Genomic DNA, 17,246 nt, shown 5'->3' on the forward strand with positions numbered 1-17,246 from the left:
TTTGTCTGACCGTGCATCTGTACTCTTTGATGTGGGCAGAGCCAAAGTAATGCAATGGGAAATGAAAGGGAAAAATGCCTGTAGAGACTGAAAAAAGAAAGACAAAAACGTTTGTAATTCCAACTCGAACCAAAGGCTGTGTTAATTGTTATGAGTTTCAATAGATTGTTATCTGGGTGGGTAGGCAACTTTCACCTAAACCCTTTTTGTTATCACTTCTTTTAATGGCATTATAACGGAAAATCAAACATAATTTGACTGAAATATTCTTTACGATTTTTAACCAGCGAGTATACAAGTTCTTTTTGTTATCTTTTCCGACCTTTAAATCACAGTTGTAATATACAAAAATCTTGAATCAGAGATATGATTATGAAGTGGGCGTGGTTTTGTAAAATATTTGTATATATATACACATTTTGCAGCATTGCATCGGTACATATTAAATTTTTAATCATTTAGTGTGGAATTACTAAGCGGTTGTATCCCCTAGATAAGGGGAACGTTTATACTTCCGATTAATATACATACATTTTCATACCCACTAACCAGGAAGTTAAATTTGATCCCAAAATGAATAACGAGGTTTTTCCTTGCGACTAAACATTTGTATATATGGGACAGATTGGCGAATACAACTTGTGAAAGCGTATGTAAGTACTGTTACTAGATTTGCCGATTCATTTGTGTATTTTGTATAACATATATTGTGTAATATTCTATATATCGCCGATACTATTAGTGATTCAGGTTTTTTCATGGGGTTTACTACTAGGGTCTGAATGTGTATCCTGGGTAGATGTCAATGGTAAGGGGGGAATTACTTTTGAAGTGTCAGGAGTTTGGGATTGTGTACTGTGGTGAGTGGAGAGACTTTTAACAACACTAAGGAGAGGGTTTGGAATTGCAGCAAGTGGGGGTGTTATATTATTTGGATTCTGTATGGGTTCCAGGTAAAGAAGATTATGTATGGGCGCCTATAAAGGGGACATGATAATGTATTAAAGGGATTAGAGAGAGACCCGTGATAGTGAACAAAGAAGAGAACTTCGTGCTGATAATCAGTGAACATTTTTTTTACTACTGCATGATCATTAGAGGCGACTTATCAAAAGACATATTCATATTGACTCTTGTGGGCCCCTATGGACTAAATTTCTGGGCCATTACTCTGAAATGGTTGGGATACGGAATCCATAGCCATATATAACATTGCTGGGCATAAATATACAGGTGAGAGATACCGGCCCTCTGGGCCTTTTGTTTTTGTATGTTTTACGGCGCATTGACATTGCATGTCGTTTAGGGCAAAACGACAATAAAAATAGAAATACACAAAACAAAACAAAACACAAAAGGTGAAATATATGTATTTCATTAGAAAGAGAGATTGAGTGTGAATAAGCATATATTGACCGCATAAACACTGTATCAAATAAACTTTAATATAGACGGTATATTATAGGATCTGTCACGTATTTGTTTGAAATCAACGCATGAAATCATAACATGTTTTGACGGTAAAGTGATGATAATATGCATAAGGTTGGTCTTCTTATATAAAATGGTCTTCCTTAGGTACAATGTACTTATGTGTGACGTAAGCATGGTCTATGCACAGTCGCGGTATTACAACTTCATCTCTGCGGGCTGCTCTACTTTAGCACATTAACCTACATTAGGTTAAATTGCAGATATGTTATTGAATGCTAAAATCTGAATACGGCAGCTAAATACACGAGCCCACGAATTGGCCTCGTTATATTACATATAAAGCTATTCACACCCCTGCATTATTATGAACCATGTGTTAGGTAGGTGCTATTTATGTACTGATGTTAGCCTGGTAACCGGAGAGTAAAATAGTTTAAACAAATATACATAAAACACGAGAACTAGTTCACGACATAGGAACGACTATCGGGTTTTTTTGTATTTGAAAGTGTCATAGCTTGTTTTGTTGTCCTACTCACTTATCAGATATGTATGATGTATTCAGAATGCAAATTCTTTCGGTGACCGATCTATTATATTATTAGTGAAGATTCCTTACAAGGGTTCTCTGATTGAAAAACATGGTACAACATTGTGTACAGGGAGTGCTGTACATGGCGTATTTGCAGGATAATTGTTGGACAGTGGTTGAGTCGAAGGGGTATAGTTTATTGATAGGGAATGTGTTAGTTGGGTCAATGCAAACGGTAGTGTACATGGTTAATTTGACAAGGAAGTTCACTGGAGGAGAATTGTACATGATATAAAAGTTTTACTTTATAAACATACCGTGTATGTATTAAACATGTCGGAACGTTTCCAGCCTGACTGGTCCCTTTGTCAAGCGATGACTCCGATGTATAAGATTTTTACGATACAGACGGTATGTGTTTAGGTTGAGGCAGGTTGGGTTTTACATTGTTAAAACAGGATGTTAATTGACTGTACATGATTTATTGGAGAAAGCTGTTATAATTGAACGAACAACTAGAGTTGTAAACGGTGTATTAGCTTATCTTGCCCGAAGGGCGTTGTCCGTCCGGCGTCAACTTCTGATGGTGGGCAATTCAAAGCACCCTTCGTCCGTGATCCATCCTTAAACATTTCTTGTTATCGCTATTTCCACATCAAGTACATGTGGGATCTTTCTCTTTGTTTTTCTTTTTCATAAGAAGGTTCCCTTTTGGTCCTTAGTTGTGAATCAACAAAATGGCTGACAGGCGTTTAACAGTAAATGTTTGTTATCGCTAATTCTACGAAAGTACTACAGGGATCTTTCTCAAATTTTATACGTAGGTACCTCTTGGCCTGCTATTGTGCATGTTAACCTCTGAGACTGATCGGATGAACACAATGGCTGACAGGCAGCAATCTATGAATTTAACTGTGAATGTTTGTTATCGCTTTTTCTCACACCGTCCCAGTTGGGTCTTTCTCATTTGTTATGTAAGTTTCCCCTGGTCCTTCAATGAACATTTTTACTTTTGAGACTTATTGAATAAACAAAATTGCCGACAGGCAGCCGTCTTGGATTTTGACAGTAAAAGTTTGTTATTGCTAATTCTCAGAAAAAACTCAAATTTGATATGTAGGTTCCTTTTGGTCCTTAATTGTGCATGTTGTATTTTGAGAACGATTACAAAAGCAAGCTGATTGCAGATCTTTCTGATATTGCAACGATCAATATTGATACACTATAATGACGTAGTACAAGACATACTTGGTTCACCCCATCCATGATTCCGCACTCGATGTTGTTTTGTTAATATGGGTTTTTTTTGTCACAACGTTTCGATGGCACAGCCATCTTAATCAAATGCCTCAATGTTTATGTCCATTACTAAGGACGCTACCTTATGACGTCATAAATGTCATTTTGACGTCATATTTTCCCGCACTAATTTCCTATTCCTTTTTATTCAATTAATTGGTAGTACTATACTTGTTAATATAAAAACTCTCCCTCTCACGCCTATATATTGCTCCGGACTTCTTAACCATTTCTTTTCCTACAATTTTGATATCCTTTACAGCGTGCCCGATGTTGTTGAAGTGTAGTGGTACCGAATTAAATGTATCTCCAGATCCAATCAGATGGAAGTGTCCTTGAATTCTTTCTTTCACCATATTTGATGTTTCACCTATGTTTACTAAATATTCACATTTTTAACAGATAAGACCATATGTTCGAGGTCCTGCAGGTAATCTTATCGTCTATCCTCACTCTGTTTGAATCCTGACCCCTTACATAATCCTCAGTAAAAAGCTTACAGTTCACGCAGTTCCGTCCACATCCATTTCTTTTCATACCTTTACTTATGGTGGTTTTACCTTTCATGATCCTACTCGTTTTCTGGTGTAACAACATGTTAGCAATATTTGTATCTCTTTTACTCAGAGGACACACTTTTTGAAGTTTTCGGGAACGGTGTTGAAGGTGCTGGTGTTTTTGCAGTATTTCTGATATACTCTGCAACTTGTTGCTGTATGTAGTCACAAATGGAACTCGTTCTTAATTTCTTGTTTCTGTTCTTAATTCTAGCAATGTTGTTCTTTTTTATTATCGGCTCGTTTAAGTTGTTTCCCTATTCTGCATCTCCTATGACCCCGCCTCACACAAGCCTGCTCTTCATTATGCCAATGGTTATAGATTCATACATAACCCATTCTTATTCATTGAGAAGCGAAGGCCAGTCTCAATATGCAGAGCATGTCACGAACCATTTACAAGAGAACATTTTATAATAATATCACAAATCTAAAATCTCTATTCGAATCAATAAGTATCTCTACAATTCTAACCTAACAAAAAAGTGTTGGTCTGTTCAAAATGATATAACTAAACCATAGCCACTTAAACAATGTTTGAAGTTGACGTTTGTCTTTACTTTTTCGTTCTTTTGATGTAATTCCCTTTAACATGTGTTATCTACGTTTATTGGCCCTAATGACTTCTTTTGATAAGAATCAAATAATAATAACCCTGAACGCATGTGCCTCTATCTATCGTTCTAAGAATTCGACAGAGGCACAGAAATGTTCTCGTGGTATACTACAGGAATCAACTTTAGACCCGTTTTAAAATTCTGTAAACATTTATCTGTTGCTGTAGAAATTATCAGATGATTTCAGCCTATATATTTGATAAGCAGAAATCTTGCAAAAGTACAAGATGTACTTCAGTGACATTCCTTATATATAATACACGATGTAATAAAAACATACTTAATACTCAGTAATCAAAACGTGTGGTTATTGCACCAATAAAAAAAACTGTCAAAAATTATGTTGAACTTAACCTCAATTTTACAAACAGTAAAGTAGAACAGGTTTAAATTGACACGTCAAGGTCAAGGTTTGAATAATGTATTATCATTCTGCCTACAATCAGATAATAGGTTGGTTCAAGCGACTTCGCAGCCTTCTGCCGATTAAGTGTAGACTAAAATTCTGCAAAGCTCATGTCTTTCCCCCAATTTAATCTGCCATTGCACTGGGCTAATGTAACGCCTGTTTAAGTTGAGAACAAAGGGGTAACAATAAATATAACAATAGTGTGTTAGTGAAGAACTCCGTTTTATTTTAAACAATTATCAAGGTCTGGTGCTCCGGAGGTAGACAGTCGAATTAATTATTCAAAGACACTCCGTATTTAAGTTCTTTCGGGACTCAAAGACAGTTTTTGAATAGATATGAATATGTTTTGAATCTCAATATTATCATTAGGGTAAATTGGTGATAACTTATTTCTGTGTTGCAGATCAAGCATTATGTGATATGAATTGATTAACCAGATTTGTGCAAACAGAGTGTTTCTTTTTGGTTAAATTTTCAGGATTTTCCAATATCTTCATATCTGTAATTTGTTTTAACCATAATGATGTTTGGTTAATTTTTAGATCTTTGTAGTAGATGATCATTTAGCTAGACAGACTGTTACAATTATTAGTATTAAGGAATGATATTAAGTACAATGCTCTCTTCTTTTATTTGCAGTGAATCCATTGCTAGCAAACACGTTGTCAAAACAAGGCGGTGTCCTCGATACCATTGGAGAACAGCAGTGGATTCGCTCAAAAGTCGACCCGCAATCATGAGTTTCCAGACATTTGTAACGTTTACTGTTCTTATTCTGTCTGTTAATGAATCCTTCTTCAAACAAACCGCACAGGAACATGTGTGTTCTCCGTGCCGTTGCTATAACGTCACTGCAGATTGTAGCAACCGGAACATAACAAAAGTACCGGCCTTGCGCAGCAACATTACACAAATCATTCTTTCTCAAAACAACTTGACTACAGTTACAAGGAAGATATTTGAGAGGGTTAAAACGCTTAATATTACAACGATAAAGCTTGATTACTGTAAAGTAACTGCTATTTCCAATGACGCATTTCTGGATTTTCAACAATTAAAACACTTAAGCATGAGTGGAAATCAGAAACTCCCTTTCATGAAACTATCTCACGCGTTGGTAAATATAAACCTTAGCCATTTAAGCCTGGACGATGCGGGGATTAGAAACAAACTTGACGTCGTGTTCATGCCTTTCAAACACGTTAGTAAGCTCAGTCTCCGAGGAAATATGATCGAAAACTTCAATGCTACGTTATTTTCCGACGGATTTCCTTCTCTTAATATTCTCGACCTAGCAAACAATAACTTACAAACGTTTCCGTTCACAGCCAATTTGAGTCAAATCGAGATCTTGAATTTAACGGAAAACAAAATAGAGTCGACAAATCTCCATTTCTGTGCGGACGGATCGGTTCTTTCAAACGGGCTACGTGTGTTGGATCTCTCCTGGAACTTCCTGTCTAACATTTCAGCTTTCAAGTCAGAAGGGCATTGTCTTTTGAGTCTGCAGAGCTTAATTTTAAGTAATAACTATCACATTTTTAAAATTCCCGATAACGTCTTCTCCAGGCTTCCCCGAATCAACAAAATCCTCCTCAAGTATGTAAGCAGTAAAATCGATATTGATCCGCTCGCCTTCAACGTATCAACATTATTGGAACTGCGTCTTACCACTAGTGAACAGCTGAATTTACAGCCGAAACATGTCAACATGTTCAAGTTATGCCCGAATTTACATACACTACATTTAACAAATGTTATTTTCCCAAAAATACACGACAATCTTACCGAAATGTTTTCGAGTTTAGTCAAAATGGAAGATTTTAAAATCAAACGTGGAATTGTACGTGACATTTCTTTTCTATCGACAATGGAACATTTGACAAAACTTGATATGCTTGGTAATTATATACAAGGGTGGAAGCCCGAAATTTTCAGTGATAAACCTTTGACAGAAATCATTCTCTCCGCAAACCAAATCGCCGTGTTTAACCAAAGCTCATTTCCTCAGCATATCTGGGATAATTTAAAATATTTTTCCGCTTCAAGTAATCCATTTGTATGCACGTGTAACCTGTTATGGTTTAAGGATTGGTTAGATGACAACAGGAACAAGCTTTCTACAAATTATCCAGAGTTGTACCAGTGTTTATACCCTGACGAATGGAAGACAAAGACTATTGCCCAATTTGAACCGGAAAAATATGAATGTCAACCCGCTGTAAGCGCGCTAGTTGTGATAGGGATCGGGTTAGGCTGTTTAGCAGGTGTGTTCCTGCTGATAGCTTTCATTGTTTACAAAGGACGTTATCATATCAAACACAGAATGCTACTCGTCCGCTCTCTGCAACCGTACGACCGTCTTCCAGACGGCGAAGAATTTGTGTATGACGCATTCGTCGCTCACCACGTGGAAAATAGAGTCTGGGTTATAAACCATCTTCTGCCCTTCCTCGAGAAACAGAGGAAGCTGCGTCTTTGTATCCACGAAAGGGATTTCCTTCCCGGAAATTTTATTGCCGACAACATCGTTAACAATATGAAGGTGAGCCGGAAAGTGATATTGGTTTTCTCTGAAGACTTTGCGGACAGTGAGTGGTGCCTCTTCGAGGCAACGACCGCCTACAACAGGATTATAGCGGAGGGAGCATCCTCTGTTGTTATCATAATGCTTGAGGACATTAGACACCGGCCCGTCGATAATACTATTAGGAACCTCCTCCTCGCCATCACCTATATAGAATGGGGAAATGATAGGAATCGTCAACCAGAATTCTTTCGGAAACTTCTCGATGCCCTCCAGTGATGTACTCGTATTTCTTACACAACAGTTGGTATTTCAGCTCATTTAAACGGACTTGAACATTTAAGAGTGGGTTATAAAGTTCAGAATTTGCATTTACGAAATTTACAGAATAGAATGTCAGCGTGGATGCAGACAGTGATCTTGTTCCATCCTGCTGCTACTACTGCAAAACTAGATCTGGCGTGGCCAAATGCACCAATCGATAGCAATAGAGGGTAATTTCCTCTGACCCTGACACCAGACTTAGACAATTTTATAGATAGATGTAGACTACGACACAACAAATACCTCACATATATCGATAAATGGATTATGTATTGATCGAAATCCGCTCTTATTATCACAGGATAATCAGCTGCTAAATTCCGTCAGTAGAGTCTACGGTTTTAAATCGTTCAGAACACCCCAGCTGGACGAACGCCAATAGTGTAGGTCACGGTACTGACTTATCAACAAGCCGCACTGATCCGGACCGAAAACCAAATGTATCAGACTTTTTTAGAAGATTTCCGGACCGCCTCTTTGTGTTGATTATATTTGGTTTTGTAACTTTATCTCATTTGTACGTAATTCGGTTTATTTTTATTTCATTATTTCATGTACTTTAGGACAGGAAACGTCTATTTCATATTTCGAAAATATTAGAACGGGAATCAATGTGATATCCCCGACTCCTCTCAAGTAAGTACTCATACAAATGATGATCTTTGCAAGGAGAGCGCTAAAGAACAAACCGTGTGAAATTGGTTGAAAGTGAACTATCTTCTGAAGTAACCAGGTACGAATGTTGACATAAAATTCTTTAGAGAGTTCATGTATGCAATATCAAACTTCAGCGACCTTCAAATTGTTGACTTCTCCGCCTTCTTCAGAAACCGTAGAAATGTTTCTGGTTCTATGTAGTGACCATCTTTCCAATTAATTAACAGATGGGTGTTACCTTATTTGAGATTAATTAAGCTTTTCTTTTAACAGTAATGTTGGTTTGTGGGTATATCTATATACATATAAAAATAACAAAAAACATTTCTATCAATCTGTAGATATTTTTCTTGTAATATATTCAATATTTGTGATGTATATCTTTTAATATCGTTTTTCGTATCTATTTTAGGTAAAGTTACATTTGTTTATGTTTTATGTGTCTGTAAAATATTTGTTTCGCTCGTTGTGACTTTAACATCTCTATAGTAATCGTTGGGGTATACCCCTATTTATCAATTATGAACTTTTGTTGAGGTGAATATGTTGTTATATGGCAAGAGTCCAAAAGTGATATTGACCGAAACAGTCAATATCCCTTTTCCATTTCTGTCAAAACTACACTTTTACCGTAATTGATAAATTGGGATGCTATAATAGATGCTTAATAGTGTTTTGTGCATAGTAGAACTATGAAAATTGTACAGAAGGTGTTGCGTTTGACAGAGAGCATTGTGACTTTTCAATTAAAGTGACGTCATATAGTGAATATGGACCTGCTGTTTCCAAAAATAGTAACTTCGAATCAAAATTACAAAACCTTCGACCACCGTGTGAACCTGATCCAACTAACGAGGATGTTGGGGGAAAAGGTTGTCGTCAAATATAACTTATTTGTATCATGTGATTACAAAAACATTCAATGAAGTAAATTCAGTATATAAATTTTCTTTATGGCACACGCGAATTGAACTCTTTCGCTACGTTGATTGGCTGGTTTCGTGTGAATTGTATTCATACGCGTGAGAACGACCTGCTTCCTTTTGCTATCAATGACTACTTTGTTCTAGACGATTATTAAAATCACTGTTTAAGGGGGATATGAAAGAGTCTAATATTGATCTGCTGCTCACATTACAACACTTCAGATCACTTTTTTTATTATTTACTATCTTTCATCCTGGCGGTGGTCCCCTTAACACTCGTCCTTTGATGTAGCTACTCAACACTTGGTTAGTCCTAGAGGGGGCATGGCTTTGTAAAATAATTATATATGTTTGTGATATGTAAACATCTGGGGGGGGGGGGGGGGAAATACAAACTGGTATCCTGTATTAAATATACTAAGTTGAGTTGTTTGTTTTCTTATACGCAACACTTATATATATATATATACATGACTGAACCTCGGGTCAAACTCAAACGAACCTAACTGGAACTCATAGTATAATCTTACCGTAGAGACCTATTATAGAAAAAGTTAAGAGTGACATTTTTATCCAGTAATAATCCCCGTCCGATTGCAATGTGGTATGTTAGACAGTTCTACTGTAGTCCAACCCCCCACCCCCACCCCCGCCCCTACATACAGAAACCTCCCCTTCATTGCGTTTTCAATATAACTAAAGCGCGAGTGGGCCAGAGATCTATCGTTGAAAAAGTAATTATATTAGTAAGAGTGCCTCTGAATTGATTTCGATCTAGTGTAGTTGCTCTCTTACACACACAGAACACTGTTGTTTTCACTTATTTTTTTCAACTCAAACATTGTTTCAAAACCGTTTTGCAATGTATGGTTTTGATCATTGTTTGCTTATTTCCTCTATTATATTTTTTCACCCTTGCAGGTCGGGGAATGAAAAAAGAATACACCTGTATATTATGTTTAAAATGTAACGATTAAGATTGCATGTACACTTATACAGCATTTCATCAGTATATATATACAATGGATATTCATTATTTGATTACTAAGTGTAGGGTATGTGTGGGGGTTGTCTTCCCTGCGAAATGGAACGGTTGCCTGAACCAGGAAGTTCGGTTTTTCCTTGCGACATGCATATGTGCATACGGGACATATAGACGAATACCATGTGAACACGTCTGTGAGTATTGTAACAGGATTTGATGATTTATATATTCTGTAATACATATATGTGATATACTTTAAATCGCTGATACCATTTCTGGTACATGTTTAATGGAGGGGATTATGAATACTAGGGTATGTAGGTGGATTTTAGATGGAGATAAGTGGGGAAGTGAAAGTTATTTGTGGCCCACATAAATGTAAGTGTCAAAGATTTGGGATTTCGTACTGTAGTAAGAAAAGAGAGAATTTTCAGTCCTGAAAGTTCAATTTCAAAATCATATTTTATACCCACTAACAAGAAAGTTGAATTTGACCCATAAATAGATACCGAGGTTTTACCTTGCGACAATCATTTGTGTATACGTGACAGATAGGCGAATACCCTGTGAATACGTCTGGGAGTATTGTAACAGGATTTGCTGATTCATATATTTTGTACTCCATAGACTGTGCGATATTCTTTAAATCGCTGATACCATTTATGATACAGGTTTAATAGTGGGGGTTATGAATACTAGGGTATGGAAGTGGATTCTGTGCTGATATTAGTAGGGAAGTGAAAGTTATTTGTGGCCCACATATATGTCGGTGTCAGAGGTTTGGGATTTCGTACTGTATTAAGTGAAGGGAGAATTTTCAGTCCTAAAAGTGGATGGGCATTTGAAATGCAACTAATATTGGGTATCAGTGCATTCTTTATGAGTGTTTGGAAAAGTTTTTTTTTGTTTAGGTGCCAATTGAGGGGACAGTATAAGGAACCAGAGAGAGAGAGAGAGAGAGAGAGAGAGAGAGAGAGAGAGAGCAATGATATTGTACGGGAACATAGAAAAGAACTTCGTACCGGGGTCAGGGAACGATATGTTTTTTTCCCGTTGAATTCAGGAGCAGATACTTTTAATGGAAATCTGTACGATGAAAATTTGGGAAAAAATGTGTATTCGCTCGGAAAAATTTCATCCTTATTGTATATTTAACATACATATATTCCGGAGAACCAGATCTCCCATTAAAAAATAAACTTCATTGGGCCAAGTTAAGCACCACCATAATACCGGGGAAGAAAATCGTCGGACTGAGTTAGTTGTTTATGTAAAAGTTTTCATTTTTCAGAAAACCTCCCTTCGTTGGTAGTTTGAGAGCAGAATTTGTAAAGGATACATCGTATTGTTCATTGTGTCATTTTTCCAGACATTCAAAAGGTTTAAAATTGAATTTTGGGGAAATGAAAGAGAAGTATAAGGAAGGAGTGTACAGTCGCGCACGGTGGCCATGGTGATATTATTATACAATGAACAACCCATCTAATATTTCATGTATATGCCAATTTTAAACACAAAATAAGCACTAAAATTGGCATATCCATGATAAAATGGACTGTGTGGGCTTTATAATTTCAAAACAAAATCGAATTTGGTTTTAGACTACAGTTTTGTTTTTTTACAAATTTGTGTCTACACAACAAATTCTAAATGCCTTTTCATGTGGTCTATTTTTGTACTCAGCACATGTGTAAATATTGTGAAAAATCCACCGGAATAACCTATGCTAAAACGAGAGTATTTCTGTTACCAAGTAGGCGATATTTAATTTCAGACAGGTTTTAAGAAAACAAGTACAACTTGCGGGGATCAAATTTTGTTTTTGCATTTTTTTGGTGTTTTTTGATGTGGTAACCATGGCTTTCACAAGTTCCAAATCTAGAGAAAACAGTTTTTGAAAACAAGTTCAGTCTTCTAAACAAAATGTAGTTTATGAATTTATGTATATGTACGTGTGTTGTGCAGGTTGAATCCACTATCCATGTTTATCTGAGACATGCCCTTTTTTTTAAGGATCAGATCATTTCTACTGTACTCTGCTGCATGCCTAAGAAAAAATAGGTAATTAGAAGTACAGAGAAATATAAAGATCCAAAATAGACCCTATTAACCGTTCAGCAATTAAGGGTAATGACAAACACTGGTTAACACGTTGTCAGTATAATATGACCGGGCGGAATGATGTGCTGGGTGCATTTGGCATGGTATTTCAGTGAGATAGCAGTACAGTCCGCATCAGACCCGAGCTATCAAAAACAGGCAAGTACACCAACATGCCCTGTTTCCGGCACACTTACCCACATACACGCTTACACAACACACATAGAGGCACGTCCTTAAATGAATCCAGCTGTTGATAGGATGTAAACAATATAAAACGATACAAAGCTCAAGCCCCAAACGAACTTTTTCAAACGTTCAGGTCAAAGGCAAAAACACCGGTCACAGTGACCTACTTCACGAATTTGAAATTCCACCATACAATGCTTTACTTATTCCAAGTGAAATAGTATAGTAGATATGACCCTAACAAGCTTTATCAAATGGTTTGGGTATAGTTTCTTTTGTGTGTTTTGTAATAGATTAGCAAATAGCTTAACAGATTGTTATAATAAAAAAAAGTGATATTAGTAAAATGTTGTCTTCAATGTTTTTTCAGTGGATACATTTCAAGCAAACTGTCAAAACAAGACCCTGCCATCGATACCTTTGGTGACCGGCAAAAGATCAAAACGTCGATTATGAGTTTCCACACATTTGTAACGTTTACGGTAATTATTTTGTCTGCTGATGCATTGCTCGTCAAACAAACCGCACAGGAACATGTGTGTTTTCCGTGTGATTGCTTAAACGTCACTGCAGATTGTAGCAACCGGAACATAACAAAAGTCCCGGTCCTGCGCAGCAACATTACACAAATCATTCTTTCTCAAAACACCTTGACTACAGTTACAAGAAATATATTTGAGAAGGTTAAAACGCTTGATATTACAACGATAAAGCTTGGGTACTGTAAAGTAATGCATATTTCCAATGACTCATTTCTGGATTTTCAACGGTTAAAACACTTAAATATGAGTGGAAATTGGAAACTCCCTTTCATGGAACTCTCTCAAGCATTGGTAAATATAAACGTTACCCATTTAAACCTGGACGATGCGGGGATTGGAAACAAGCTTGACGTCGTGTTCATTCCTTTCAAACACGTTAATATGCTCAGTCTCCGTGGAAATATGATCGAAAACCTCCATGCGACTTTGTTTTCAAACGGATTTCCTTCTTTAAATATTCTCGACTTAACAAACAATAGCCTACAAACGTTTCCTGCATTGAATCAAATCGAAAAATTGAATTTGGCAAAAAACAAAATAGAGTCCACAGGTCTCCGTTTCTGTGTGAACGGATCGGTTCCTAAAAACAGACTGGTTGAGTTGGATCTTTCCTGGAATTTCCTTTCTGACATTTCCGTTTTCAATTCAGAAGGACACTGTCTTTCGAAGTTGCAGACCTTAATTTTAAACAATAACTATCACATCATCCAAATACCTGACAACGTCTTCTCCCGGCTTCCACGAATCAACAAAATCCTCTTCAGGTATGTAAGCGGTAGAATCGATATTGATCCGCTCGCCTTCAACGCATCAACATTGCTGGAACTCCGTCTTACCACTAGTGAACAGCTTATCCTACGGCCAAAACATGTCAACATGTTCAAGCAGTGCCCGAATTTGCATACGCTACATTTCACAAATGTTGTGTTCAAAAACATATCCGATAATCTAACAGATATGTTTTCGCATTTAGTCAAAATGAAAGATTTTAAAATCAAGCGTGGAATTATATGGGACATTTCCTTTCTATCAACAATGGAGAATTTGACAATTCTTGAATTGTTTGATAATTACATAAAAGGATGGAATCCCGAAATTTTCATGACTAAACCTTTGAAAAAAATCATTCTCTCGGAAAACCAAATTGCAGTGTTTGACCAAAACTCATTTCCTCAGCATATCTGGGATAATTTAGAATATTTTTCCGCTACAAGTAATCCATTCGAATGCACGTGTAAACTGTTATGGTTTAAGGATTGGTTAAACGACAACAGGAATAAACTTTCTAAAAATTATCCAGAGTTGTATATATGTTTATACCCTCACGAATGGAAGGAAAAAACCGTTGTCCAATATGAGCCTGACCAATATGAATGTCAACCCGCTGTAAGCGCGCTGTTGGTGATAGGGATCGGGTTAGGCTGTTTAGCAGGTGTGCTCCTGCTAATAGCTTTCATTGTTTACAAAGGACGTTATCATATCAAACACAGAATGCTACTCGTTCGCTCTCTGCAACCGTACGACCGTCTTCCAGACGGCGAAGAATTTGTGTATGACGCATTCGTCGCTCACCACGTGGACAATAGAGTCTGGGTTATAAACCATCTACTACCCTTCCTCGAGAAACAGAGGAAGCTGCGTCTTTGCCTCGACGAGAGGGATTTCCTTCCAGGTAATTTCATTGCCGACAACATTGTTAACAATATGAAGGTGAGCCGAAAAGTGATATTGGTTTTCTCTGAAGACTTTGCGGACAGTGAGTGGTGCCTATTCGAGGCAACGACCGCCTACAACAGGATACTAGCGGAGGGAGCATCCTCTGTTGTTATCATAATGCTGGAGGACATTAGACACCGACCCGTCGATAATACCATTCGGAACCTTCTCCACGCCGTCGCCTATATAGAGTGGGGAAGCGAGAGGAGTGATCGCCCAGTATTCTTTCGGAAACTTCTCGATGCTCTCCAGTGATGGACTCGTATTTCTTGCACACCAGTTGGGCTTTCAGCTCATAATAATGGACTTGAACATTTAAGAGTGGGTTATACTTTTCGGAATTTGTATTTTATATTACGAAGTTCACTGAATAGAATGTCAGCTTGGATGCAGAGAGTCATATTGTTTCATCCTTTTACTAATACTGCAAAACTAGTTCTGGCCAAATTCATCATTATGTATGCAAGAAACTAAAATCAAAGTCCTATGTGTACCTGTAACTACCAAACACTTCCTCCTCTAATGTCTAAACTACCAACAATTAAGAATACACTGTTTTCGACGCCTTACTCTCGACTATATTCATTTTTGTTACCATACTACTATATGGTAGTCCTGACATGCCAATTCAATATAATGAGTATATTTTGACTGCGTCCAACAGTATATCTGTTATTCAAGAATATTTTGAAACTTTGTGTTCTACTGTTATTGTATGCTTTAATGTTATATTCAGCGTAGAGCCTTTTTGAAAATGTATTCAACTTGTACAGTTCCATGGTGTTACCATATTATATCCCAATAAGTCTTCCCTTCATAAATAAACTTTTGGTTTTATTTGCTACTTTTAGCAAACTCTTTTATTCAAACTCCTCTGCTCCCCTCGCCTTTATTTCTTTAATTAATAATGTATCAACAGTCATTGTAGTCCTATCGCTAAATGTACTGAATGAATGTTAGAAGACGGACGTATACATAAGTAGCATGTGTTTGTTTTCGAATCCTTGTATTATGTATATTATGTGCATTTATCTAATATATTAACAATGCAATTTAATTTCAACTTAATTACGGATCCTAACAATTATCAAAAGGTTGATCGGTTTTGATAGCCTATCAGTCTTACCAGGTGCTTTTTGGAAATGTGGAAATATTATTTATATTATGGTTATTTGCAAAACCGACAAACATAGTCAAGACTTTTTTTAAATGTTTATTTGCTGCTTGATTCCGATCGCAACGTGAGCTTAATTACTGTCAATAAACTTTAAACATTACATCCCCTTGTTACAAAGAATCAGTTTTTTTAACTTTATCTTATTTGCACGTATTTTTATTTTTTTTTGCATTTTTTTCATTATGTTTATGTACTTAAGGACAGGAAACTTTTTTTCATATTTCGAAAATATTAGAACGGGAATCATTGGGTTGTCCCCGACAAAATGTGATATAACCAGGTTCTAGGTAGTGACCAGATTTCAAATTAATTAACAGATGTCTGGTGTCTCTATTTGAGATTTATTCAGCTTTTCTTTCAACAGTATTGTTGGTATGTACATATACCTATATACATACATTAAGTATGAAATATTAACAAATAAATAAAAATCACTTTTTTATAAATCTGATGTTTTTTATTGTAATGTATTTAATATTTGTGATGTATGTCTTCTATTATCTTTTTTAGGTATATTTACATTTGTTTATATTTATCTGTCTGTAAAATATTTTTTTCGCCCGTTATCACTTTTACCTCTCTTTAGTACGTGTTGCTCTCGTTTGGGGTATACCCTTATTTATCAATTACGGACTTGCTGAGGTGAATTTGTTGTTATTTGATCCTGAAAAAGTGATATTAACCGAGACGAAGTCGAGGTCAATATAACTTTTCCGGCCCGTTAAACCACATATTTAACTATATCCGTAATTGATAAATAGGGATGTTTTAATAGGTGCTTAATCATGTTTTAAGTATAATAGAACTATGCAAATTCTACGAAAGAAAGTGCAGCATTTGGCAGAAAGCATTGAGACATTAAAATAAAAGTGACGTTATGAATTGAATAAGGACCTGCTATTTCTTAAACTAGTAACATCAAATCAATATCAGAAAATAACCGACCTCTACGTAATCATGATCCAGCTTTCTCAGTCTGGCGGTGGCCCCCTAAGCACTCGTCCTTGTATGACCTGGGCTGTTGCAAGGACGTTAAACCCAAAACAAACAAACAAACCGATAGCACTGATCTGCTAGCAAGATAGTCACTTTTCTCATACTGTATCTCTTTCTACATTTCCCGTTAGTGTTGCTAGGAGTTCATTCTAGACCAGGGACGCTGTAGGGAGACACTTGAATACATAGGTAAACATCATTGATGTAGCTACTCAACCATTGTTAGGTCATAGGGTGGGCATGGTTTTGTAAAATA

At 36.6% G+C, this 17,246-nt stretch overlaps 2 protein-coding genes across 3 annotated transcripts; both read left to right on the top strand.

The window, feature by feature from the left end:
- The first annotated feature begins 564 nt into the window (after positions 1 to 564).
- LOC110446240 (toll-like receptor 13) lies at positions 565 to 9,521 on the top strand. 2 transcript variants are annotated; one of them, XM_021491281.1, is made up of 2 exons: positions 565 to 653; positions 5,491 to 9,521. In XM_021491281.1, exon 2 carries the CDS (start codon positions 5,588 to 5,590, stop codon positions 7,655 to 7,657), a length of 2,070 nt encoding a protein of 689 aa, XP_021346956.1. In that variant the 5' UTR covers positions 565 to 653; positions 5,491 to 5,587; the 3' UTR covers positions 7,658 to 9,521. The 2 variants fall into 2 exon arrangements, with proteins under 2 accessions (XP_021346956.1, XP_021346957.1); XM_021491282.1 differs by having other exon boundaries at positions 565 to 649.
- Positions 9,522 to 9,668: 147 nt separating this feature from the next.
- On the top strand, positions 9,669 to 17,227 carry LOC110446241 (toll-like receptor 4). The gene is made up of 2 exons (XM_021491283.1): positions 9,669 to 10,464; positions 12,930 to 17,227. Exon 2 carries the CDS (start codon positions 13,012 to 13,014, stop codon positions 15,070 to 15,072), a length of 2,061 nt encoding a protein of 686 aa, XP_021346958.1. The 5' UTR covers positions 9,669 to 10,464; positions 12,930 to 13,011; the 3' UTR covers positions 15,073 to 17,227.
- The last annotated feature ends 19 nt before the right edge of the window (positions 17,228 to 17,246 follow it).

Source organism: Mizuhopecten yessoensis, unplaced genomic scaffold, assembly GCF_002113885.1.
Source record: "Mizuhopecten yessoensis strain PY_sf001 unplaced genomic scaffold, ASM211388v2 scaffold2663, whole genome shotgun sequence".
NCBI lineage: Eukaryota > Metazoa > Mollusca > Bivalvia > Pectinida > Pectinidae > Mizuhopecten > Mizuhopecten yessoensis.

What these genes read in the sequence shown, in the direction of transcription:
- LOC110446240 (XM_021491281.1), top strand. Translation starts at nt 5,588, where the DNA reads ATGAGTTTCCAGACATTTGTAACGTTTACTGTTCTTATTCTGTCTGTT.
- LOC110446241 (XM_021491283.1), top strand. Translation starts at nt 13,012, where the DNA reads ATGAGTTTCCACACATTTGTAACGTTTACGGTAATTATTTTGTCTGCT.